At 39.7% G+C, this 27981-nt stretch overlaps 2 protein-coding genes across 2 annotated transcripts in view; both read left to right on the plus strand.

Moving 5' to 3' along the window:
- dab1a (DAB adaptor protein 1a) overlaps nucleotides 1-27981 on the plus strand; it is a 232936-nt gene that overhangs the window by 42875 nt on the left and 162080 nt on the right. The gene's annotated exons all lie outside the window — the stretch shown is intronic.
- LOC309700421 (sterile alpha motif domain-containing protein 3-like) lies at nucleotides 15158-19523 on the plus strand (the record flags this gene model as incomplete). The annotated part of the gene is made up of 5 exons (XM_082523936.1): nucleotides 15158-15165; nucleotides 15350-15434; nucleotides 15525-15689; nucleotides 15980-16186; nucleotides 16419-19523. The coding sequence occupies 5 exons, from the start codon at nucleotides 15158-15160 to the stop codon at nucleotides 16719-16721; spliced, it is 768 nt and encodes a 255-aa protein (XP_082380062.1). The 3' UTR covers nucleotides 16722-19523.

Here is a 27981-nt window from a genome sequence, read left to right on the forward strand (position 1 = left end):
AAAGAACAGTCAACACACAGTCGTTATCAGGGAGTTTTTGTTCGGCTGCAGCCTTGAGCCCACAGCTGGCGCCGAGGGGATATCCGCATTATGATGTTGATGTTGTTGATTTTTCTTATATAAACCAGGGCCAAGCCAGCTCCGATCAGCAAGAACCCTGTCATCATGGTTCCGAATAGGTAGATATCTTCAGCGTCCTTGATCGACAGTCCCACCAGGCACACGATCCTCCATTTCTGCCACCCGTCCATCGTGTAGGCAGGGAAAGTCCCTCCAGGGCACTCGGGCTCTCCCGAGGCCAGACTTCTCGTTGAGAAAAGGGTGTCAATAGCATTCAGAGACCAGTTGATCAAATCCATAATTCTCTTTTAGGTTTTAGAGAACAGACTGTGAGAGAGTGTTCCAGGGAAAGTAATACACACGAGACAAGACAAGGACACAAGAGGCTAAGCAGGGAAGATAAGGGGAAGGAGGAGAGGAGAAAAGTGCGACTGCCTTCGCCGAGAGCCAAACGAGAACTGCTGTGTAATGCCCTCCTAATCTTAGTTTAATTGGTCACATGACTGCGTCACATGACTAAAATGTGTCATCGCTTTCGAAAAGGCTCCAGGTTCGCTGTCCACACTGTGATGCAAAAACAGCGTTTTCAAATGTATCCGCTTTGGAGAGCGTTTTCAAAACGCTGCGTTTTCCTTCACTCAAAATGCCGTCTCAGTGTGGATGGAAGGCCAAAACGAAGAGAAAAAAATGCGTTTTCAAACGAAAATGTATTAGTGTGGACATGGCCCTAGAAGATGTCCACTTCCATTTATTTTTCGGAGTTCTTCTCCTTAACACTTCTTGCTAAGCACAGCCTTCTTGCTGTCATGCAAGTGCAACCAACGCACCAACAAGCCACACTTGCATTTATTTTCATCTTTCTCTGTACATTCGAAGACAAACATTTACTGTCTGTAACATCTGCTCCATAAACAAACACCAGTATGGGTGCTTCTGTTAAATAAGCTAGTGAGTTACCCAGGCTTTTAACTTGACGCCAGCTAATGAAGTCTTAGCGATGAATGCAATGAATACTGAGGAAGTGTTTGCCCCAGACTATCTTAAAATGTCAGATGGATACAATTAAAATTGTAAATGACTCTATAAACATTTCTTCTTTGTAGATCAGACCAAAATCTTGTGGCAGGCTTATACAAGTGAACACATATAGTACCTTTTTATTGTTCTAAGGAAAATGGTAGACTAGGAAATTCATCCTTGTGCTATTTACTAAGTATCTTCAGGCAGTTTTATGACCTTGTAGGTTAACTTCGTTTGCATGGCTGCATAATGTGATCAGGGCAGAGATCCCCTGTAACCTCAGCTGACTTATTGGTGATGAAACAGAAATGCTTCAGAGCTGTCTTGGCCTTTTGATATCACTGAAAATACAGCATGAATGAAGCATCTGAAATCCGCTCTAATTATTCTTACTGAGACCTCACCAGCAGGGATCTTGTGTGCATAAAAAAATGCGAGGGTGTACATGTGGACGTCTATAAAATATGTGCATGTCTGTTTTTGATGTCCTATTACCTTAATGTTTCTTTCGCTGCTGTTTTTAGCATTGCAAAACAGGATTTTTAAGCAAATGCATACTATTTCTGTTTTGCAGACACACAAACACAAAGCTGAACATTGCAGAGAAAATCTATGGTGGAAAATGTGTTTTCAATAAGACCAGGAACTTAGTGTAGTCTGCGTTAAGAGGAGAGCAAAATGAGCAGTTTTTCTCCAAGGAAATATCTAGAACGAGATTGGACAGCTACAGCACTATCAGAGATAGTACATGGTAAATGAGCTTAGACTGTGGTAGTCAACAGGGAGATAACTCTCTCTCTTGCTTCTATGCCGTTTCATATTTTTTTCCTCAGCTCTCATTCATTCCATCTTTTAATATAATTTTTTTTCCATTGCACTTTCCCTTGTGCGCACTGCTGTTAGAGCATATCCATCTTGTCATTTTTTTCTTCTTTAGGATGTGTATGTGAGAGAGCAACAGGGAAAGATGCGGCATCCCTATGTATTTAGCTGAGAGTGCATGTGTGAGTGGATCTGTGTGTGTTTGTGACTGTTACAGTTATGCATGCCTGCCTTCCAGGCCGGGCATAAATCATCATTAGAGATGGCAGGAGTGTGTTTGTGTGTGGTTGTGCATACGTTTATGTGTGTATTTAACTGTATATGCTCATTCAGACAGGCCGACGGCAGCAACTGTAGCTTTCCATGCTCAACAGGCCGCCTTATTGTTACAGCTCTAATGCTCTGTTCCACTTCGTTTCCAAGGTTTCTGAGACCTGGGACAGACACGCACGCGGACACAGTGGACTGTCTCAGGGAGGGGGTGACCTTGCACAGTGATGAGAGACTGGTTGATGAACTCTGCTGAGAGAGTGTTTACTCCACCTCCATATAATGGCTTGCACAATGCTGGAGCGTGAGCAGTTGTGCAGCAGTGGACCAGTGGCTTACACATAAATGCATGGGCTATGCTATGCAGCCATTTTCTCATCCAAGATCTCAGGAAACAGAAGAAGATGCACACTGAGTTTGTGTCTTCAAGTCTGCAACGGGAAATGTTGATTGGGCCATAATTACCATATAATTCACGTTAAAGTCATGCCAGATGTGTCTGAATTAGAATTTTTTTATGTCAGCATTTAATTTCTTTCCTTATGAGCTTGTGAGTATTTAGGGATCACCTGTTGAGCTGTGATGAAGCTTTTCCTACAAGTGCCAAGGGTTTTTTATTATTATTGATGCACTATATTAATATTTCATTTTATTATTTGATACTATTTCTACAATTTTTTTGGAAATTATTCAATTTTTTTACCACCATTTTCACCAATTTATCAGAAGTTAAAAGTAAAAGTAACATTTTTTTTAAATTGCTGTCCTGTTCATTGTAGGTGAAAGTCCCTGACTACACTGCCTAATTGTATACTTGTACTCTATGTCAGTTTTTCAGGTGTTGCGCTTTGTAGATAGTCCTTGCACATTTTTGTTTGTGTTTTGCGCAATGTTTCAAACATGTTTTATGAATATCTTTCCAACTTTACTAAAGAGAAAGTCTTCGCAGCGCAGACAGCTGAAGTGGTCCAATTAACAAGTTAAGATAGCAGCTAATTCATTCAGCATCCAACTGATCTGTCTGCGCAGAGATTAGCTGTATGCACTGCTTGAATCAGGTTATGTGGCTTCAACAGATGGTTTGAAATTGTATTTAGTGTGTGGACTGTGTCTACACTGTGTCATAGACAGCCTTGGAACTTGGGTAATACTAGATGAACATACAAAACTTGGTGATTGTTGTATTACAGTCATTTATAAATGATATTTAAGAGTCATGCAAATTATCGAGTCTCCTGAGAAAAATGGCAGAACAGGATGCCACAGGGAGATGGTCTAAAAATACAGGAGAAGCATTAGGAGAAGTGGACAGGTTCTGTGTAGAAATCCAACTCAAGCTGCAAGCTGCAGTACCTTGGTCCAAGGGCAAGGCAGATGAAGGAAACCCTCACGAGCATGCAACATGTAAACTTCAGAGACCCAGATTCATTCACTGTGCTTAAATCATGGAGTGGACCAAGTTTAAACTGTTCATCCATTTGTCTCTAAATGGTCAAGGGTTTCTAAAATTAAATCTAATATTGGCTGTTTAAAATGCACAGGTCCATTGCATACCTTGCACAGTTCACTTAATAAGAGTTTGACAATGATGCTAGTCTTACTATGGCACCGGTTGGCTAAACTTTAGTCTTACCTAAGACTATCATTGGAAAACACATGTTATGATGACAAATCAACCAATCAGCTCATGCACCAGGCAAAAATATAGACATTGACATTTTTAAAACTCTTTACCATTTTTGATGCACACTTCTTCACTAGTGTGCAAGAGAAGGAGTGCTAAAAAGAACTATTTTGTAATTGCACTATAAGCAGGTTAAAGAAGGTCGTTGTGTAGTTTCTACTCCGATGGTAGTAAAGGTCTAACTTCCACAACTTCCACAGGAAAACCTTTTAAATAGATTTTGTTATCAGACTGGTGATTTTATGCAGTTTTATATCCTAGAAGTATTAAAAATTAAGATGAATTTAGATGATGCTCAAAAACAACTGCCCAAATAAATGGTATAATTGAGAGCATTGTAAAAGACAAAGACAAATCGGGTTATTTCATATCAGTAAGTTTGTATCTGATATAAATCTAGATGTTTGCTTTTGCCACAGCTTTCTTAATTACCCCACGCTTCAGGGATAAAATGTCTTTTTGCATTTGCGAACCGAACCTCTAAAAAACAAACTGCAATATTTCATTGTTTCTGAGATTAACGAGTACCTCTATAAAGCTTGTCCAGATGGCACTGCAGTAATTTCTTTCTGACATCATCTCACCAGATATTTTAGAAAATGCTAGAGGAAATAAGTTTACTATATTTTTCTCATGAAAGTGACATTCATTCATTCATTCATACAGTACAAAGCATGAAATATTTTGTAATTAAGCAAAATGTGATTAAAGTTAAATCAGAGTAAATGTTTTTTGGACACGCTGACCAGGGTAATGTTGAAATCATTCAACAGTTTACAAAAAGTTATTATTAGCTACTGGTGAAATAAAACTGTAACAGTATTAAAAAATTCTTGCAATTTTCTAAATACATAGTTGCCAAAGGCAACTTTCAGAATGAGGGTTAGTGTTCAGAGAAATTAGTTCACAATGTATTGTATGACAATGTAATACACAATGTATTACTTATGTTGCCCATAAGGGGCATCAGGACTGATCAATTTGATTGATTGGTTCCTCTCTCTAAACACTCCACCCCCATCTGACTCATTTGTGTCCACCGATGTTGCGAATTGATCTGAAGAAGAGGCCAAAAAGTGGTCGGTCACCCACACACTCCCGTAGTAATAGATGAGCCTGGAGATGCAATAGAGGGGAAACAGGGTTAACCATTGGCTGGGGATTATTAATGATAATTTCCTGCTGCCCTCTAGTCACTGCAATCAGCTGCATTCATCAGGAAGCTCAATGAAACGAAGGAGAGAGATGGGAACAGTCTTATTTTCTGTCTAGCTTCTCATTCCCCTTTTGTTTTCATCTCATACTGGCTGATTTGTATGTCAGTCAGTGTCATATGCTCCATGCTAGTCATCTCAGCTTTCCGGCTTAGTATTAATATGTGTTTTGTTATCTGTTTGGATATTTCTCAGCATTCAAAACACTTTGACAATCCCTCTGCTTCTGGCTTCGTTCGTCTGGCAGGCTTCCAATGCTTTCACTGTCGTGTGTGTGTGTGTGTGTGTTTGTGTGTGTGTGCAAATGTGAGCGTGTGTGCGTGCTTCTGTATCCCTGCCAGTCCCTGTGTTAAGGGAGGTATCACAACTGACACTTTCTTGTTCCTTCCTTTCATTTGTATCCCATCATTCATTTAGTGTGTGTATGTTTGTGTGTGTGTGTGTGTGTGTGTGTGTGTGTGTGTGTGTGTGTGTGTGTGTGTGTGTGTGTGTGTGTGTGTTAAAGGAGCTGGTAAAGACTCCTCCAGCATTGTGATCCACAGATCCATTATCCTCTGCCTACCTTCGGGCCAGCTGGGATCCTTTTCTGTGTGCGTTTAGGTGTGCGTGCGTGTGTATGTGTGTGTGTTGGACACCAGGCAAAGGAAAATCAATGGTATTAATTTGCGGAGGCAGTGGTGTGAGCTGAGGCAATCTGCTGCACACTGGGAGCCACGCTTTGCTCTGATTTACCGCACACACATACAGAACCTCCTCCTTTCCAATTCCACCTTCCCAAATCACACCTTCCCTCCTCACATCTCCGCTTTGGTTTGCATTCAGAGACAATATCAGTTTACAGGTTATGAGGCACACTGGAATGTCACGCTTCACTCGCTCCTTGCCTCTCTGTCTGTCACTCGCTCTCCCTTCGCTCCCTCTCTCGCTCCCTTTATCGTGGTGCAGGTAATTAAAAGGCAGGCTGCTCCACGGTGGCAGCTGGGAGGAGAGGACTGGAGGGAAGGGCAGGTTATAGTCACTACTACACACTGGCCGCACACACACACACACACACACACACACATACACTACCTGTGCCAAACACACACCCAGCCATGCACACAATTCACATTATTTAATACAGTATAAAAAAATGTTACATATAGAGAAACTTGGTTATCTTTTGGTACAAAAAGATTAGTGTGTAGTAACTGTTCTGCAGGCAGCAAAACTCAAATTTTCTTTTAAAATTACAATAATGGTTATGGCTCATAAATGTTTTATTTCAGGACATTTTATGTCACAATTAATAACCAGCTGCAGCAGCGTGCCATCCAAAATTGACTCAAAATACTTTGTGTGACAAGTGACACGGGCGTACTACACACATACCTAACACTTTCCTGTCACAAATGTAACAATGGAAGAACATTTTCAGTCTGTTAGAAATATTATCTCATCCTGTCTTCTTGTCAGGAGCTGCAGTGTGCATGAAGTGGATTTTCTCTCTCTGAGCTGAAATACACTCAGCCACCTGGCACAAACTCTAAACTGAGTCAATTATCATGTTTTATGAGTTATTAAAATCAGCATCATACACATATTTTTCACTGTGACAACTAAAACTGCATTTGATGAAGGCAGAGGGACATATTTCATATTTCTTTATGATGTTTGATGATCTCAGTGATGGTTCTGATGAATATGTCTGTCAGTTAATGTAGAAATACACATTAGGACAGCAATGTGCCTACAATACTCCTAGCTATTTATTACAGCAATTAGGGTGCATTTTCAGTTAAGCAGTGGATGTTTGGTACATTCACAAACAAAATGAGCTGCCAGTCTCCATTACTGTAGATCATCAGTATTTATCCTGGGATTTCATTCATGTACACAGGTTGTGATAAAACCCTATTTGTATTAGTTGTGAGATTAAACTCTTTTTTGCTTCACACAGATGCAGTTATGAGATTGAATCACACACAGAATCAGACACAGCTCTCTCTCTCTTTCTGTGTCCAGCATTACAGCAGACATGACTAATCCACTGAAGAGTGTCTTAATCCAATCAGACCTGTTGTCTGCTGAACCAAGACACAGAGGGCAGCTGCCCTGATATTGTTAGAAATGTGAATACAATGCACAAACGCACACTTTCACACAAAACCTCTTTGCACTGATTTATGCTGTACGTTACATCATATAATTATTTTGTATTTTTTTTTGTGACTGTCAGTTCTTTGGATATTTTCCATCCTTCCATCCATCCTCTAATGGTTATCTGTATGGGGCTTTGCAGGGCAAGCAGTCTAAGCAGAGATTCCCAGACCTCTCTTTTCTAACCACCTTCTCGAAGTCTTCTGGCAGGACACTGAGGTGTTATCTCTCGAACATCTGCCTGGGGCCTTCTCCCAGTGTGACATGCTCGAAACACTTCATTTACAAGGCATGCAGGAGGCATTCTAGTAGATTTCTGAACTACATCAACTGACTAGTTTGGATTTAGGGGAGGGGCACCTCTAATCAGATCACATTATGAATGACTGAACCCCGCCCCTGTAATTTAGAGCCCAGACAATCTTTGAAGGGTGCTTGCTTCTCGTATCTATAATCTCATTCTTTTGTTCGCTAGCCACCACTTGTACGGTAAGGGTCTGGCCGTAGATCAGCTGGTAAATCAACAGCTTTCCCTTCATGGTCTGCTCTCTCTTCACCACAACGAACAGCAGAACCACATTTCTCCAAAAAGCAGACACAGGGTCCTTAGACAACCGAATCTGACAGTGCTCTGCCTCTTGGCTGCACATAGAAACCACATCTATAAAAATTATGAACAGAATTGATAACAGCAGCTGCGGCAGAATCCACCACCCACCAGAAACAAGCTGAATTATTACTGGCAATAACTGTAGCGAGAGCTTGGTTTAAAACCCAATGTTGAAAAATGCAAAGGAGGAAAAAACAGCCCAGGAAAAGAAAATGATTCAGTATTATCCACTAAATTTTTACCACTACCTGTGTTGGTTTTCTTCAGCAATTATAAATCAACATCTAAGATGTATCATTATGAAAGGGAACACAAACTATATCAAAGAGAGTCTTAAGAAAAAAAAAGACTCACCATCACCTGTCCACCCATGTTAAACAAAATATCCAGTTTCAGTCTGAACAACGTGCATGGCCAAGAACGAACTCTGCCTTATCTAAATCCATTAGAGTTCAAAAAGATTTTTTTCAGGCCTTTTTTTTTTTTTTAGAATTATTAAACTTATTAAGTAAGATATAGCTTTTTAAAGAGATGATTAGAATCAGTATTTTATTTTTGCTGTCATCTTCTGGATTTACTAGTGAAATTTCTTTAGAAACAATGTAAAAAAAAAACAAAAAAACCCTCTAGCCAGACTCAGCCAAATATAGTCACGTCTTGGCTTCATGGTAGCAAGACTGCCTAGCAATCTAACTTTTTAAAGACATTTTAATATTCACGAATGGTTCATTTTGGAAAAAAAATAAACAAAAGCAACTTACATATATAATATAAACAAATAGATTTTACCTGGACCTTTAAGATCATATGAAAAATATTATTTTTAATATTGTGTTATGAATTTCATGCATACTATATTAGCCAGCTCTATCAACCAATTGCATGCTAGCTTGCATCCTGCCGGTCATGGGTATCATGCATGAGAGCACACAGTTTTTAATTGACTTTGGCTTATGTCTAAAATAATTTGGAAAAATGCGAGATGCCAGGTGGAGAACCAGGTGTAAATCGTCCACGTTGTTAAAATTCTCATTTATACCTAATGTAATTTTTTAAAATTCAATTTCTATTTCACAGCTCAAAGCCTATTTTTGCTTTAAACGCTCACTGGTGTGATAAGCTTAGCTGTCATACACACAGACGCACATCTCACCCAGGTTTCACGCAAGCTACAAATACTAGGAAGAAAAAAACCCCACTGGTGATGTAGAGGGGTGATTTTAGTCATGTTGACTCCTCATTGACTATTTGCTGTTCTTGGTGGAGATTTTGATTGAGGACTGACGTTGCGTTATAGTTTTACTTTCTGTTGTCTCAGCTGGGGAGAAAACAAATCTTTTCCCCAGTTTTCTTTCATCTCCAAGACCTCAGACTCTTGCCTGTTATTAAATAGCTGAGGAGTCATTTTCTAGTCCTTGTGTCAGGAAGAAGAAACTCACACAAGACAAATGGTCCAATTCCACTTTAACAGACCCATTCATATTGTAATAGAGGGCTGGAACAAAGAAAGGAGAGAGATGGGATATTAGGAATGGCACAGTCAGCCTTACTCACTGTGTTTGACTGTGTGAGTGTGCGTGGGCAAGCGAGGGGAACTGAAAGAAGGAAAGATAGAGGGATATAGTGTGTGTGTGTGTGTGTGTGTGAGAGAGAGAGAGGTTTTTCTCTTTAATTCACTCTGTTGGAGATGTACTACCTCAGGGATATTCTGCCATCTGATCCACTTTAGTAGTGTGGCAAACAGCCAGGGCATCTTTTCAATTACAGAGAAATGGATAGTGTGTGTCCATGTGAGTGTGCATGCATGGGTCTGCGAGTGCGTATGAGAGCACAGAAGGAAAGACAAAGACACAGTAAGGTGGAAAGAGAGGTAGAGCGGGAAGAATAGAGAGAGTGCATAGCTTTTGAGAGAAATGGTAAATGTGAAACAGTAAAGGTGGCACCAAAGAGGGGCCTGTATTCCTGCATTGCTGGCTTGGGACTCATCAAGAGGGAAGAGACCTAGAGCAAGATGAGAAAAGCTGGGTAAGAGAGGGTGAACTGGAATAAGAGGGCTTTGGTATGGACCGAGAAAATACTGCTCATCCCCTGTCTTTAAGCTGAGCAATAATTTAAAATCTCGGCCGTCTGAAGCCTTGAATCCACATTGACTGGTCATCTTAAATCAAATCAGAGGGCTGGGCTGGATGCCGTGTGTGTATTTTTTTTTCATGTGTTAGTGTGGTCGTCCACATACACAGAGAACCCCTGGTCTACTCTGAATTATTGACAGTGGAGAATAATTGATTGGTTCACCTTCAAGCCTATCAGTCTCCGTTTGAGTGCACCACCTCATATCAGTATGCCTCCTCCTGTTTTACTCTCACTCCCTCACACACTGGCTTTGCCTTTTTATGCCCTTCTCTTTCTACTTCTATGGTGTATCTTAAATTGTCTGGCTGATGTAACAAAAGTATAGATTCAACATATTTTCTCAACAATTTTTAATGTGACCAGGATATGAGCTATCAGCTTATAAACGCCACTGTTAATAATTCTGGATTCATATATTGAAAAAAGCATACTCTGTAAAGGGTGACGTGGAAGTCTTTTGTTTTCCACTTCCTGCAAAAGTCCATGTGATGTAAATTTTGTCTTCAGATGGTGTGAGCAAGCCTTTGAGTACGTGTCCATGGATCTTCCAATTTCATGTGTTAGGACATTAAAGTGGATCTACTCTGTGTTTATCAGCCAGGTAGACTCCAAGCAGACTACAAAGTAGTAAAATAAGAACAACTACATGTTTGTGGTGTCTGCAGATAACTGCCTTTGCGGCCAGAAGTAAGTGTAATCCCAGCCTTAGAGGTAAATGTCCGAAAACCTCAGCACATAAACAGTGACGCTGAGTGGATTGCAGATTTTTCATAATTTGGTTTAACAAGTTCAATCTTCTGAGCTATCTTTGTCCATTTTCCCTTCTTATCACTCTTTAGTCCTTCATCCCAGGTGCTCTGACGGCCTTGCCCCTGATGCTGTGCAGCATGTGATCAGTCATGGCCACCTATAGTCCACTAGGACATGCATCCAATCAATAACACGATTCTCCAGGCAGGAGACAACCGTGACTTACAACTCCTGCTCTGTCACGCATGCACGCGCACATACACACACAAGCATAGAGGTGTGCACACACACACATGCTGGGCTGACATACAGCCCCACTGCTTTGACAGGGTGGAGATGAGGTGAAGATAGATGGATGGATAGATAGATGTAGGATGGAATGAAAGTAATGGAGAGAGGTGAATGGTGCCGATGTTGTTGTTGCTGGATCGCTGTCAGTGACGATGGAGTCTAGCTCTCTCTGTCGTGTTTTAGACCTTACTCAGAGCTGGACTGTTTATGATAAGTCTCCAGGTATGGATTTTTACATCCTCCATAACTCTGAAGGCTGCAGGATAGGGTGCCTGGCGGGTCTTAGAATTTAACACCCAACAAAATATAGAGCTCAATTACCAGCTTACTGTACAAATCTTCTAGCCACAGAATGCTCCCTCATCTCTTGGGCTGTTTGGGCCCTTTTTTTAAAGCCGCCATGAAGCGGCTCTTTCCCTCCTCTACAGTGCAAATGCCAACATGGCAGACCATAATAGGCTCTTTTTGAAAGCAGAGTGTGGCAAAGATGTCATATAACTTTGTAGTGTATCAACAACGGCGTAGCCTGCACTATTATTATTATTGGAAATACAGTAATCTGCTTATATGCGGCATGCAATTCAAATATTATTTATGCTTATTACATGGACTCTGTGCAGTTTCATTTGAAATTGTTGAAACGCTCCAAGCACAGCAAGTGATAGTGTATCACAGAGCAAACTGCACATTCTGATTCAGCATTATTTCAGCTACAAAGGCGCTGCTGCAAATCCCCTACTGGCAATTCTCAATTCTCTTTTCTTATGTTAGTGTAAACAGTCTGCATATACTACTTGTTGTATCCATATCAGTGTTGTGCTGGTGGGATGCATGCAGTACTCAGGTGTGTTATGCAAATATCTGAACCTGGATTAGACCAATGGGAGAGTTAGGATAGTGTAATCCTCTCTTGTGTACACCTCATTATCATATTTACACCACAGCTGTAAAGGTCTTGTCCTATGTAATAATCCTTCCGAGTCATAAAGAGAGACAGAGAGAAAGGCATTCTTGTTACATCTCTCTCTGCTTTCTCCTATGAATGTGCTGACTCCATCAGAATGTCTCACAGCTAAAAGAGAAGTCAATTAACCTGGATACGTCTTTGCTTGTGTGTAGGTAGTAGGTGAATTTGTGAGTTTTGCATGCATGTTTGGGTTCATCAGAGCCGGTGTGTGTTCCTTTGTGCATGTGTTAGTCCGTATGAATGACAGTCAGGGGTGCACTAATCCTGTCGCCTTAGCTTGTCATCACAGTCAGCTCACACAAACGGGATACAGAGTGTTGACACAGGCAGGAGCAAATACACAAAGCCACAAAAAAGTAAGTCCATTTCATCTTAGCCTGGATAATTAATCATTAAAATTTATTTCTACAAAGCGTGTTTGTTTTATGAGCTTCTGCATCACACTGTTCAGGCCTGCTAGCGTGCTTTGCTTTTACTGTCACATGCTGGCAGAAGAACACAACTTCTCTATGGGATAGATTCATTAGTTGCCCCTCAGACTCAGCTTCGTGTCTCTGTGTCTTAACTGTGACAATATGGAGAGGTAGAGCAGGAGAAAGAGAGTGGGTAATTGAGACAGACAGAGCAAGAGAGAGAGACTACAGTACTTGCCACCAGAGGTAATTAGCAGAGCAGCTGTTTGAGAAGGGGAAGCTATAGCCGTGACACTGCAGGAAGGAGCTGGGGGAATAATTAGCCGGTAACACCCGTCAAGCTTTCACAAAGCGGAGATGTGTTATTCTACTTCTGCTCTCCTGTGAGGAATGCCAGACCTCCACACACAGCCCAACACCTACTGACTTCCAGCTTGAAAATCCTTCTAGTAAGATGGAGTATGTCTATTCCATCTCACCAGATGCACATGCGAAGGCCTTCACAAGTGCACCTGGTGTGTGTGTGTGTGTGTGTGTGTGTGTGTGTGTGTGTGTGTGTGAGATATCTGCTCCATGGGCCATATTTAGACCATGTTAATTGGGTATTGATCATAGTTGGTAGTCAGTAATGATATATGGTTGTTTCAGGTGAGACTGCTACCAGTAGAGTGCATGTTATGTATGTGTACATAACATATGCTTGCAGGTGTGTGTGTTTGTCAATAACCTTGCACTGTATTCGATCAAAGCTCCTCAGTGGAAAACGTTCTTCTTTTCCCTCTACGCCACGATCGATGCACTCCAGCTTAACTAGGCTGCACACCAATATGCAGATTTGAATACAGCAAAGGAAAAACAACTTAAGCAAATGACAATTTGTTCGGTGTTTGTGAAAGAAAAGCTTTAAATCAGTAGGTGAGGCTATAATTAATTATTTTATGTTCAATTTTATCTGGTTTCAGATTCAGTTTTTGCTTTAGTGCAGTGAATTGTTGCCTTTACACGTTCAGAAGCACATACTGAACAGAAGAGGGAGTAGTAACTGAAATTAGGCATATTTATTAGTAATTAGAAACTGAATGTTATTTCAGAGATGAAAAAAATATTTTTGAATTATTGATCATTGTATCACTTGATTCCAGTGTCCATGTTATGATAAAAACAAATTTAAATTGGCTCTGTATTAAAATTTTATAGTTGTATTATAGAATTTTATATTGGCTGGTTTTATCATTGTCACAGCCGTTGTCCAATATGGCTTAGTGACATACACTCTCAGAAATAGAGGTACGAGAGAAGAACATTTTTGTACCTATAGGTACATTTTTTTAAAAATGTTCCCTTAAAAGTACAATACTGGTCTTTAAAAGTCCAGAAATGCCCCTTTAAAGGTTCAATTTGAAATAAAGTACAAATCTGTACCATTTTGACCTGTACTGCAGTGGCAGAATGTGGTAATGGGTCAGCATGGGAAAATCTGGATGGGCCTGGTTAATTGTAAAATTCATATGAGATGTGAGTGTGCTCATAAAAGCTACATGTTATAATCAAATCTGTTGGTCCTCTCCTCTGTACGTAAATTATCCTATGATGCAAAGAATATCTGTAACCTACCTTTGTGTAAGTTATGTTAAATTATATTTAAAAAAAAACACACACACAATGACATGCAGGCACAACCAAATGATGTTAAAAAAAAACTGGTCCATTTCCATTTTATTAAGTTCCAGTTATAATTTTTTAATGTTTTAAATCTTTCAAAAACGTGAAATCATTTTACTGTTATGTTTGGACTTTACTTTTTTGCTTTAACTACATCCTAGAATTGTTCATTAATTGTGAGGTTTTTATGGAATTTGCAACATCAAGTTAAACCGAGGTTCTTTGGAAGTTAAAATGTCAAGCAGATTTTTATGTTACGGTGACTACATTTTGTAAGTTACAAATATAGTTCGCCAAGACAGCATAACGGTTTCTAAACAACTGCGCATTAATACCACAATGTTGTATTTTCATGTGTCAAGTTCGCAACGCGCATTAATCCCAAAGGCCGAAAAGGCAGCAGTGATGAGTGCTCCGCCTCCGCGCTGACTAGCGTTGACACAGAAAATGACTCTCAGGGGGTTATCCACGGAGGAGCTCCTTAAAAGGTTGATGGAAGAAGGCATTGATGTGTCAGACGACGAGGCGCAAAGATTTAGAGGTAAGTCGGGTGTGATTTTGTGTTTTTATAAAAATTACAACGTGTAATTTTACAGTAGAGTTAGCAAAAGTCCGAAGAGCTAGATTTAACATGGGCGAAAGCTAGCAGTTAGCTAAGTTTTAAACAAAGAAAGGTACAAATGTGGACTATTTAGACTGTTGGTGGAATGTTCAACGTCTGTCTGCCCGCCGTATTCGAGTGTTTTATCAATAAATAGTGTCGAACCGTGTACAAAAATGTAAAAAAAATCAATAATTTCTCAAAACATGCTAGTATGTAAATATAGCTATTAACAAAATCGTTTTCTAAGCAAAATTTATCCCATCTAACTTGTTTCCCGCTCAAAGGGATTTTAAACAATGGAAGGTACACATTTGTACCATTCCACCTACTTAGTAGGATTTTCGAATATGAGAGCTGTAAGCTCTGTGCAGGGAGTACACTTACTTACATTTTTATATTACCAGTTAATTTATATTAACAATTAATCAAGAGAATTAATTGTAACTTCCTTTTGGGGAATATAGACAGATTCACAATGATAGCTTATTGTTATTATTATGTTATTAAGTTTGGGAGAGATGTGGCTGTTTGTCCACGCCCATTTTTAAAAAATTAAAATCAACTTTAGCTACATTGATTTGACATTGGTCTACAACATACTATTTACGGTAATAACAATATGATTAGAAGAATTGAAGAACAGAAAAGCCCCCAGGAAAGGATAAGAGTAATCAGTGCACTGTGGGTTGTCTTTCTTATGTTTGAAACAGGTACCCAACCCACTCAGACTACATCCAGGTAATCAAAGCCCTGATTGTGAAGTATCCTTTAAGAGATGTACACGGAAATGGTTATGTGAGTACCTCTCCTTTTTTGTTTCTTTTATAGATTATATTAATATAAAGTAAGCATAATTAACTACTTATATACATTTGAAACAACTAGGACACCTGGCACAGCCAACTCAAGAGAAAGTTCAAAGCAGAACGGGCTCCCCTAATCAGCAACGAAGAAGTGAACCGGGTTAAAGAAAAGTTTGGACGCACGCAGAAACATCGGACCACAGAGGAATCCAGCAGCTCCTGTCTGAAGAGACTGAAGCCCTCTCTCGTAAGTCCTCACACCCTCAGCCTTTAAGAGCTAAGGTAACATATGTAGTCTTATTATGTTCACTGTAAAGCTAAAAGTAAACATTAATTGAAAGAAACATGTTAACAGATAACATTAACATAGAAAAAGGAACTTCACAGTTGATTTAACAAAAGTCAGCTCAACTTGCAATTCCTATTCAACATTTTTGCATTTTTTTCAAAGCATTTGGTGTACAAATTACCGCATTTCGAGTAACATTAACTTATCAGATTTTACTTATGATAATACTGATATCTGTTTTGACAAAGGATTCGTGCTTTGTGGGGGAAGATGCAGCCTCCGTTGATGCTCATATCAAGGTGCTAAATGATCAGCACAAGAAGCTACATCCTGACACAGCACTGGTGAAAGACCGCATGACAAAAACCTTTGCATGGAGACGTCGAGAGGTAGCTGAAGGAATGTGTACTGTGGACCTATTAAAGAGATATCCATTCCTGGGGACATCTGCAGGGGTAAGAATTGTTAAGATGATTGGGGAAACAGCTAATGATTTTTTGTCTCTAAATCTGATTATTATTTTCTGTACTAACTGATTAATCGATCTGTTCATTATCTTTAGAATTTTTGTTCACGGGTTAAAGCACTTTACATTTATCTCCAGTCTGTGTCTTTAAACATGTCAAAAATTTAAATCCTCAATGTAAAATGTCATTCTTTTGTCTATTCTGCTCTTTTCATTTCCAGTTGTGTTATGAGGTTGATTTAATGCATCCCTGCCAAGACAACATCTGTCGCCGCTTTAGCGAAAACTTCACTGCTGTTCTTCAAAATGTTCTTCAAATGACCAAGGATTTGCCACTGAAGAAGGTCTCGCTGGATGAGGCCTACATCTCAGCATTCTCCACCTTCTTCATGTTCAACATGACCTACCCTGCATACTTCAAGAAAACACTTGTCTTTCTTCAGAACTGCATTGTCAACATAGGAGACCAGGGAGACAAACCCCTGCCAGTAAGTGTCGCCAGGGTACTTAACCAACTCTATTAAATATGCCCCCACTCCACAAATGTTCAAAATGTTCAAAAAGGGCATTTACTCTGAGGAAGTTGATTATACATGTTGGGTTAGTACACGCACATGAGCCTCATTTCAGCATCACTTGTGGAATAAATGACTGCCAGGCAGCTTTTTCCAAGTATCACTCTTTTCGACGCCATGTGTATCGCAAACACAAACCCTCTGTTTTGAATAGCCTTGAGGTAGTTGAAGATGGATTTGAAAACCATGCACACAAAGAGGTTGAAGACCCACACACACACAGTTCAGACGAGACGCACACAGTTCAGCAGCCCACACCACCTAGTATGGACAGTTTGCTTGATAATTTAGGAGATCATTTATTTAGCTTTATTCTCAAATGTACTGAAAAAAATAACCTTCCACACTCTGTTCAGCAAGACATCGTTGATGATCTTAGTTTTCTTTTGTGTTTTTTTAAAGAAAACTACGACTCGTTTATTCGTTATCATTTGGATAAACATGGTTTCCGCCTCAGTGATTGTCCAGAACTTGAGCAGGTTTTGTCTACTTCAGATTTTTTCCAGAAAGCATGTGATTCAATTCGTTCACCATTTATGATAAAAGAACACTGCAAATCAAAAATGAACATGACAGAACCTATCAGTTACACAGTAAGAGACCATTCTGGTGTGAAAATTGGTAGTTATTCGTATGTTCCAATCCTACAGGTATTAAACAAATACTGTCAGGTGGAGGATGTGTGGGAACAAATTGTTCTGGATAACCACAGAAATCAAGATGATGATGTTTTGACTGATTACAAAGATGGCATGTATTTTAAAGACCACTCATTTTTCAAAGACCATCCTCAAGCTCTAAGACTTCATTTTTATGAAGATGAATTTGAAATTGTGAACCCACTTGGTGCAAAACGAAATAAATACAAAATCTGTGCATTTTATTATACTATAGGAAACATAAGTGGAAAACATCGCTCAAAGTTGAGTCACATTCATTTAGCCTTACTGGTTCGCCATTCACATTTAAAAGAGTGTGGGCTTGAAACTATACTTCAGCCCTTGATAACTGACTTGAAGATGCTGTCCACAGAGGGTTTCACTATCTGTGTCGATGAAGTAGAGCACACAGTTCATGCTGCTCTTGCTACCATTTCATGCGACAACCTTTCTGCTCATATGATTGGGCGTTTCTCAATGTCTTTCAATACAGGCAGAATATGCCGATTTTGTATGGCCTCGCACTCGGAGATACAACAGCACTTTTGTGAGGACCATTTTGTTATTAGAACAACCAAAGTACATGAGTACCACATAAACTGTGTGGAAAACAACCCAGAGAGTGCTGCTTTGTACGGTGTGTATGGTAACTGTACATTTGATGCACTGCCTTATTTTGATGTGACCCAGTCTCTTCCCCCAGATGTAATGCACGACTTGCTGGAGGGGGTTATTCCTTTGGTAATGAACTTGGTTATTTGTAAAGCTCACAGGGAAAAGCACATCACCATATATGAAATCAATGATGAGCTGAAAAATGTGAAGTTTGGGAGGAATGACAAGCCGAACAGACCAGTGCCACTGACGGAAAAGATGCTTCGAAATTCTAACATAGTTGGATCAGCCAGTCAAAAATGGTGCCTTTTCAGGCTCTTGCCTTTTTTAATGGCTCCCCATGTTCCACCTGGCACTCCATATTGGCATGTGTTCTTATTATGTTCAGAAATCGTAGATCGTGTAATGGCTACAAATGTGAGAAAAGATGAGCTTGCTCATTTAAACCTGCTTATTCAAGAATTTCTTGAAATGACTACAAAAGTCTTTGGAAATGTTTTAACACCCAAGTGTCACTACCTTATTCACTACCCAAGGCTGATTTTGATGTATGGTCCTCTTCGCCCTTTATGGTGTATGAGATATGAAAGCAAGCATCAATATTTCAAAAATATAGCGAGTAAATGCAAAAACTTTGTAAACATCACTGCAACTCTTAGCAATCGTCATCAAATGAAACAGTGCTGGGAGTTTTCTTCAGGTAGGTTGCTTGTTGACTTTGAACATTCACTCAGCACAAGTGTCAGTGTGCCATTTTCATCTCTGCCAGGTGACTTACAGAATGCTCTGGAAATGAACAAAAGTTTTACAGATGTGCATTTTCAGGATAAAGTGCTTCAGCGTGTGTCTGCTATATCTGTCAGCAGTGTCAAATATGAACTTGAGGATGTTTTTGTAGTTGGCCATGTACACACTGAAGCCATACCTATATTCTTTAAAATCAAGTATATTTTGAATGTTGATACTTGTTGGGTATTGTGTGGGAAACTGTTACTTCCTCGCACTTATGAATGTCATTTCCATGCTTACCAAGTGGCAGTTGACAATGACTGGATCCTGTTCAATCCAGGAAATGAATTAGATTTTCAAGCTCTAGACACCTATTTAGTTGATGATAGACTGTTTGTGTCCTTGAGGTATTCTGTGTGACGTGATTGCAAGAACATTTTCCACTTTGTCTATATATATGACATATATATATTCTGGCTTGATGAAGTAGAGCAAAACATTTGTGTGGACAGTTTTTTAAATACATGACATCTCTGTGATCCGTCAAAACATTGTGTTCAGGTGTTTAATGTCTTTATGTGATTGTTTACTTTTTTTTAAATGAATGTATTTTTCTTAACATGTCCTATGGCAATGTATGAATGTAATCAAGGATGTATTCCTGTGGTTGTTTAAATGCTTTGATGTGATTCTATTATCGAAAATAAATAGTTAAATAACCAAATATTTTGGACTATTGGGGGTACATTTTTGTCTCTTTAGGTACGAAATAGGTTGTCGCTGGGGGGGTACCCTCATAGGTACCCTATTGTACCCTTTTCAAGGGAACATTTCTGTACTATAGTTTGAAGGTACATTTATGTCTTAGGAAAGTACATGATTGTACTTCAGATGGTACAACTTTATAAGGTACAAAAATGTACCAAGCCAAAAGGGTACAGAAATGTCCTTCAAAAAGGAACACCCCCAGCGACAAGCATTTGTACCCTTTTTGGTACACTTTGGTACCCCTATTTCTGAGAGTGTACAGAGCTGCTAGCACATTAGGATTATATCATCCTCCATCAGGGAACTGAAATTAAATTTAAACATGTATATCATGACATTTTTACCGTGTAATAACAATTTACATTGAGGCTGTCTGTGTGCAGGTAGATTGATGTTCCCCTCCAGTCACTCAGTGTGCAGTGCAGGGAGTCATCCAGGAAGACCTAACTGTACAGCAACAAATAAAGTTACCGCTACCATTGTCATTTGTCTCCATATATCCACCACTGTAGCAGTAACCTAGTTATGGCACACCTTGCCACAGTAATGCCATGTCCCCAGTGTCATGCCGTCTGCCTTAGAGACGTTCACTGTCTGTTCTGTATTCTTTTTCCTGGCGCTACTAAAATAATCAAGATTAAAAACTTAAATGGTTAATTACATGGATTTCTGTTTACTACTTGATAGTGCAGATTTAAAAAAAAAGAAATGTAAGAAATGGGTATACTACATGAAAAAGTATAGTTATTTAAAAACCTTTGTCTTTATCTTCTTGTGACTAATCTAAATAGAAAGAAAATTGGTCTTTTTTTATGTGACTGACTCTGTTCATTTAATAACGCTGCAGTGGAGTGAACTTGCATCCCAAATTACACGACCTTGTCAGGTAGTTGCAAGATTATTCAGCAGGCCTGCTTGCAGACTTTGGCCAGAGCTGTTTCACTGCTTTCTTTCTGCTGTAAACCTCAGATCTTACCTGTGTGTGCGACTGGAATTTTCTTTTCTAGGGCGTAGAGATCCAGGCTTTGCCACATCCATTTGAAACTCCTCCTCCATCAAATTGCTCGTCGGTATTGTGGATAAGTGGCTTTCCATTTCAGCATCCACTGTAGTCATGAATAGACTCCATGGTGTGTTGACTCTGCAAGAAGGCCTGTCAAGTTTGTGTCCACAGTGAGCCCCTTTTTTACCGTGCTGAAGCATTTATCAGCTGCTTTCTCCCCACACTCCCTCGGAATGGGTGAGGATGTGTGTGTTTGTGTATTTCCGTGCCCTAAGCGCTCTCTACCTAGAGATTACCCTTCATTTTGCAGGGAGCCACTCGAGCTGCTGACATAGCAACTTCCTGCAGAGAAACTCTGCATATGTATTGACTGTGCGTGTTTGTATTTGTGTGTCTTTCTCCGTGTCTCTCTCCTATTCCCGCCACAGTAAAAGGTAAGCTATGGAATGTTGTACCTCAGCTTGCCTTTGATACTGTCACACCCTTTCATTTCTTTCATTATTCTTCACACTCACGAGAGATTGGTATTTATTTTGCATTTTACCTTGTAAGCTTTAGGTCTGTTAGGGTTGTTCACAAGTCCTTCAAAACCCCGCTATCCCCCGTGTGTGTAAGTCAAAGTGCCTGTGTATGATTTTGTATGGGTGATGCTAGGGGGCGGCTTTTATTCCCAGCACTCCTGAGACAGCAGTCAGATGGGTCATAAATATACAGGAGCATCTGTTTGAGGTTCACACACACACATCCGCTGTCCTACTAACCGGAAGGGCGTTGGCTTTTTTTCCCTCCCCTGACAATGCTGACACCTCCCAGTGGGAGCCTACATCGCAATTGGCAACTGGGACAGTTGGATTTACATATTCATGAATACTAATGAATGTGCTGGAATGGAAATTGAATGCTAAAACTTTCTCTTCTCAGGCCATATGGTGGACAGTGCTCAGGGAGGGACTTTAGTTCACTTTGAATTTGTTTATGCATGTTGTCATAGGAAGGATGAAGGGAACAGCTGAGTAGGAGGGCATTTAAGCAGAGTGTTTGAGTCAGCCGGTAGTTTAAGGCAGAAACTATGGGAGGTTGATGATGGGGTCACAGCATGGAACTTCAGACTTTTTTTGTTTTGTTACTTGATGCTCATAGAAGTTGTGAAAACTGTTGAACAGGGTCTGTAATTGTAATCTATTCAGACTACTTCAGTTCAGTTGAGCTTAAAGATCAGATTGTTCTGGGCGGTGGGTGATTGCTCTTTTAGCCTTATTTTATGAATGATTGCATTGCTGCTTCACCCATTTTAGCTCATCCATAGCTGCTGTTCTCTTCTCTTTGTTGTTTTTAAAAGTTCATCGCCTTTTGGAGATGTTAAAGTTAATGAAACAGTAGAGCTAGGCAAGAGTAAAACTGTCTCCATCTTACTGACTCTTACTCCGTATTCTTGTTATATTAATGGATACAACATTCACCCAACATCCCCTGGTGCTCATTCCCATCTGCCAGTAGTCCAACTGCTGACTGTTTTCTTGTGGTGTGTTTATGTAGCACAGTAATATGTGGTAATGAGATAAGAGATAAGATAACCTTTATTAGCCCCACACGTGGGAAATTTGTTTTGTCACAGCAGGAAGTGGACAGTGCAAAAGGTATATAGCAAACATTTGAATATAATAAGAATAAATACAGTACACAACTGTACAGAATAGAATAAAATACTATATACAGTAGAATAAAATTGAATAAAATATACAATAGGATAAAATTACTGTAATCACATTACACTTTTCTGTAGTGTAACTATGTAATGCAGTTCTTCACTCAGTTCTGTAGTCATATTACAGTTACAACTTGCATACTTAAGCTACAATCAGCTGATTTCAGTTGTTGTGCTGATAGGAGGAAAATGATCGAGGGGTCTACAACCTTTGTGGAGTGGAGTTAAGCACATTACTTTTTTACTGCACAAAAGAACAAGAAGGTGATGGTAAAGTGCAAGCAAAAACCAAATGCTGCTAACAGGACATCGACTCTTTGCGTGCTGCGAAAACACCATGTTAACACAAAGCTAGTTGCAAAAAACCCCCCAGAGTGATGTTAAAACTGAGGGTATCCCGACCTCAGCCAAACAACCAGAGCCTGAGCTTCAGCATGTGAGAAGCTTTTCAATGTTGCTGTTGGCTTTGAGTTATGAGAAATATTCTGTGTGTGTCCTCATTAGGATAGGGATTTGTGTAGGTGTGTGGTGGGACTCTGTCTTGCACTGTCACACAATTATCAGTTAACAATATACTTATTATAAGGTAACAAATTACTTTCTCCTGGGAGTGATTCGGTAACTAATGCATTTCTTAAAAACGTCACAAGTAATATGTGATAATTGCTTTTTAATTTTTGAGTAATGATGTGAGTGAAATAAATAGTAATGCACATCTAGCTCTGCGTGGGCTATAAGATAGCTTGTTTGCTCAAATTTATTGGCTGCGGGAATGGAGACTTCATTCTGCAGTACTTAATACTGACCATACAGTGCCTGGTATCCATGACACAACACTGATTAGTCATATATGATGAAAATCTCTGTCATTATTCAACACAACCAAAAAGGAGGCAGGACCTCCTCCACAATGACTGATCTGATTAAACTGAATGCATTTGCCCGATTGCCGAACTGTCCTGACAGTCAGTGAGAAGCAAAGTCTGTGAGGCTGCTTACTGATTCAAGTAGTGGGAAAGAGATCAGACCTGAATTCTGTGTTTCTACCGCTGCTTTCAGTTTTTAGATCCTCTTATTTTAGCCTAGTATTGTTAACACAGTTTTGTGTGTTAACAATACTTCTGTCTCCATGTCTCCTTCTTACTGACTCCTGTTTCTTCTCATTTTCTTCTTATTCTCCTCACCCTTCATTCCCCTCATCCACTCGTACTCATGCCCACCTGACAAGACGAGCTCATAAGTGGCCCATAGCTGACTGCCGCTTTTAAGAATGCCATTTATTTTAGATCACACACATCGAACAATTGCAAAGTGTTGTCACCTCCACTAAAATTATAATTGCCACCTTTCCACAAAGAACCGAAAAGATGAAAGTACTCCTGCAAGCTTTCAGTTCCTCAGTGTGCGACACAGGTTAACACACGCACACACACACACACACACACACACACACACACACACACACACACACACACACACACACACAGACACACACGCAGTGAAGTACACAAGAGAGAGAGGATTCCCTTGAGATTTTTGCTTCTCAAACAAGAGACATTTGCAAGTGTTTCCTCTCATCAGACCTCCCTCTTTCCCAGCTCTACACCATCACAGAGGGAGGAATACAGGTTAAGTTGTGTGAAATCACCGTGACAGTACATGCAAATTTGTCACAGCCCACCTACAATGGAACCTGTCAATCTAAATGATTGTCTCTCTCCTTCTGTACAGGCTTACCTGTGTGCCTAATCAAGATGAACCTTTTTTTTTGGTGCCATTGGGATATTAACGTAGTTCTGCTTGAGGCTGTTAGGCTCCTGTCTATAACTCATCCAGCCAGTCGCTGTCCCTGGGCCTTTACGCTCTTTTTATTTTGTTAGCTGTGCACCCACATCTGCATGTATAAGTTGTAATTTGCATCTTTATGAAAGCCCTCTTTTCTGAACAACAATATACACATCCCTAAGAGCAGATTCACCCCTCAAAAATAAATTATATGCTTCCTCTTCGTGTGTGTGTGTGTTTTTATGTTTACACACATATTAGGTCTTACTTGAGAAGAATTCCTGATTTTTGACAGAAATAACACACTGAAATCTTACATCTTATGCTTTATATCCTGGCTATAGTTGTTGCATCAGATGTATACGGTTCTTCTTTAGATAGATACAGTGATCTTTTTGTGTTCCACCATATTTATTTAGTAACAATATCTTCTAGTCTCAGGAATCTACACTATGTGCATTATATGTTCCCTCATTTATTTCTAAAAATGTGGGATTGATAAAATTCTGCACACTTTGGGGCTGGCCTGGAGGTTTGCTTCTGCTTGTGAAGAGAAAGTGAACAGCAGTCACTTGTCCACCACAATCAGATGTTGGAAAGAAGTTGGATAAAGGAAATCTGTGAAAGACCTGTGTAGAACAGTAGCTGCCAGGATTAGTGCTGATTCCCACAGACAGGAAGTCTAAGAGTGGAAGTCTGGACTGAAGCCGAGGGTGGTGTTACACCCATTATTACACGGTACCCCCCGCAGTGCGATGACAGTCACAGCGAATCACTGTACACAAGAGCACAAAGATTATACGGTATACACACCTGCTTACATAAGACACAGAAAGAGGGACAAACAAGCAGAAAGCTACCTGTTGTTTGCATAAGCACTTGGAACTCTTCTCAAAATTCTGTTTAGGGTCTTAACTGTATGGTTGTCAAGACCAAGCTGTACTCCTCTCTCTTAGTCGCTTGTTGTCTCTGTTGAAATGTGTAATCTGGGAAGGATTAACTCCCCAGCTTCTTTTATTTGCATGTTTGGGGATTGTTGTCATATTCCCAATTTACATGCTGATACCAAGTCATTATGATGTTTAACTGAGTTGAATAATGTAGATTATGCATCCTGTTACTCCGCTACTTGCCGCAGTGGTTGCACATGCACGTACACATGAATTTGGGCATTCGCATGCATACAGACACACTCACTGGGATCTTAAATGAATATGTATGTCCTGCAGAGGGACAAAGAAGAAAGATGAATAGTTGCGTTCTTGTACACACAGTTTCGCTATGTCTTCCAGGCAAAGTAGAATGAAGTAGCGAGGGGAAGTAAGAGAAAAAGATTGCAGAAAAGAGGTGAGGGGGGTCATCTATTCTCTATGGCATCGCTCTTCACATATTTCATCTTTCTTTCATGTTCTTTTACTTCCTCGCTTACTCCCAGTGGGATGTGCTAGTTTCTTTTCTTTCTTTCTTCCCTCTCATGTATCTCAGCAGGGATAACAAGTTAATGATGAAACCAAATGTAGTCGAGTGATGGCAGCAGAGGGAAAGATGTCAAGATTTCTAAAAGAGAGTGAGTGATGAATAGCTCCCAATCTTTCCAACAAACTTGATGTGGTATTATTCCCTTTTAAAGCCACTTGGTAATTAGAGAAGAACCCCATTTCTGCTTTCTCTTTACCTCTTACTCTGTTCCAATCCTTTAATCACTGTGTAAATGAAGTGATAAAAAGAGAGAGCAAGTGGATGTCTGGATTGAGATGGGGTTTTTCGGCCGCTGTGCTCTGTTACCAAGCAACAAGCAGAAAAGCCCTGAGTCACTAGGTTCCATGGTGAAAGCAGCTGACCTCACCAAAGTCGAGGTCAAAGGTCACCTCAGGCCATCTTCCAAGAAAATATTGACTCAGACAAATAAAGCAGCTGGAGTTTGTGTGCATTTATGAAGGAATAGAAGGAAATGTGTGTGGTTGTGTGCATGCTTTGTACGCGTAGTGTTTGAGATATATGTCAGTGGGGACTGATTTGTTGTTGGGTGTTCATGCACATGTGTGTCCAAGTTTGTGTGTGCATAAAGTTGAAGTGACCGGGTTAACAGCATTAGCATGTGAAGCTGAATTATTCATAGTGTGACAACCCATGAGGCATCTATCCTCAGCTTTACAAATGACTAACTTTCTCTCTGTATGGGGACACAGACTTCACGCTTCAGTGTATGGATGTTGAGGGTAGAGATTTCATGTTTATTTTATGGTTTTTACATGTGTCTAAACTTCTCAAGTGTGAATTATGCAAGGGGTTGGCATAGTGTTACTGTTGGAATGTCACTTTCTGCAATATAGAAGATAAAATAATAAAAAAAACCATTTATTTGATCAAAAATCTTTAGACATTATGTAAATTTTAATGGGTTTTGGTAAAGCTAAGGTTACAAAGCCCTGTATTAGAAAGCTGCAGTGGGATTGGGATGTAGCAAGCCATTCAAGACTCAGTACATATGATGTGCAGAATAAATTAACTTCGTGTTTAGCATGATTATTGCAGGATGGAATGGAGGAACCCTGCAGGAAGGTGCAGAATTGAAACAAGATTAGGAAGGTCACAATTCAGACAATGCTTTATTGTATTATTACTGGTCTAAGCTCCAGATTACATCTACACGGGCAAATCTGTGCCATAAAGCTCCTGGTATACAATTTATGTGCTGATGTTAATGCCAAAGGAGGCATACAGCTCTGCAGGTACTAAGTCAGCACAGTGTTGGCAATGTTTATGCACTGTGCGTCTCTGCACTCGGTGATATACTCTTAACTACATTTCATCTGCCACTTTGTAGCAGAGTTTCTTTAATTTCTAAACACTTTCAGTAACACTGATTACAGTTGTTGTAGAATTTCTCAGACTGACTTGCTGCCATGGTGGCATGCCATTATAACACCATGCTTACATGCTGTTTATAAAGGCACACTGCATGGCTAAGTGCTTAATTTTATACACCTGTGGCGATGGGACTGAAAACATCCGAATTCAAAGATTTCCCTTATGGACAAGAGTGCTGGCGTGTCTATATAGTATAAGTAAAAAAGTATGCAATATAATGTTTAGCAACTGTTCCATCCATTAATTGAGCATGTTAGTATGATAAAATTTGGTACTCAACACTAAACAGAAAGTACAATGGAGACAAAGGTCATTAGTTCAAATGTTCACTTTAAATGTGTTATTGTAATTCATCCTGAAAAAACACAAATGTACTGTGAACTCAGTGTGGCGTTGTGTGTTCATGTTGTATATTTTTCAGCTGCTAATAGTATGATGAGCAGCATTTACTTTAAATTTCATAGGAGATTATATTTATATGTAGAATAAAAAAATATTTGAAGTTGCTAATGCAAGACATCCCTGTTGTAACAATGCTATAATACGGGAAATATCTCTTTTAGTGTTTAGTACTGCACCTTAAAGAGTTACATATAGAGCTGAAATCTTAAACTACTTGTGAAAAAAGTTAACAAGTTAACTAATGACAACTTAATGGTTCTCTTTTAGCTGAAAAATTAGAATTTTTTTAAATAATCATATTTATTGATAAAATGATCTAACCTTTGCAAACTGGTCAGCCAGTAATTTCTCATCTTGAAGTTGATTTATGTGACTGTGCACCACAAAGAGTTGGTTGAGATTGGCGTGTTTCTTTCTGCGAGTGCTTTATCAAAAGTTTATGGAGAGAAGTGAACATTGCCTACGGTGAGACCTGAACACGCATTTGATGGTCCTGTGATCAGAGCTATTAATCAGCGCATAAGCAGACAGGCAGTGGGTGTATGGTGACTCAGCTCCTTCCTATTCTCACTGAGTGTCTATGTTCTTTTATTTCTGTGTGGGTTGGCCAGCAGCCCCCTGCGGCCCTAAACATTGAAGGCCCCCTTCCTGATTTCGTTTTTCTTTTTGCAC

The sequence above is a fragment of the Aulonocara stuartgranti genome (genome assembly GCF_965226115.1).
Source record: "Aulonocara stuartgranti genome assembly, chromosome: 23".
In the NCBI taxonomy this organism is placed as follows: Eukaryota; Metazoa; Chordata; class Actinopteri; order Cichliformes; family Cichlidae; genus Aulonocara; species Aulonocara stuartgranti.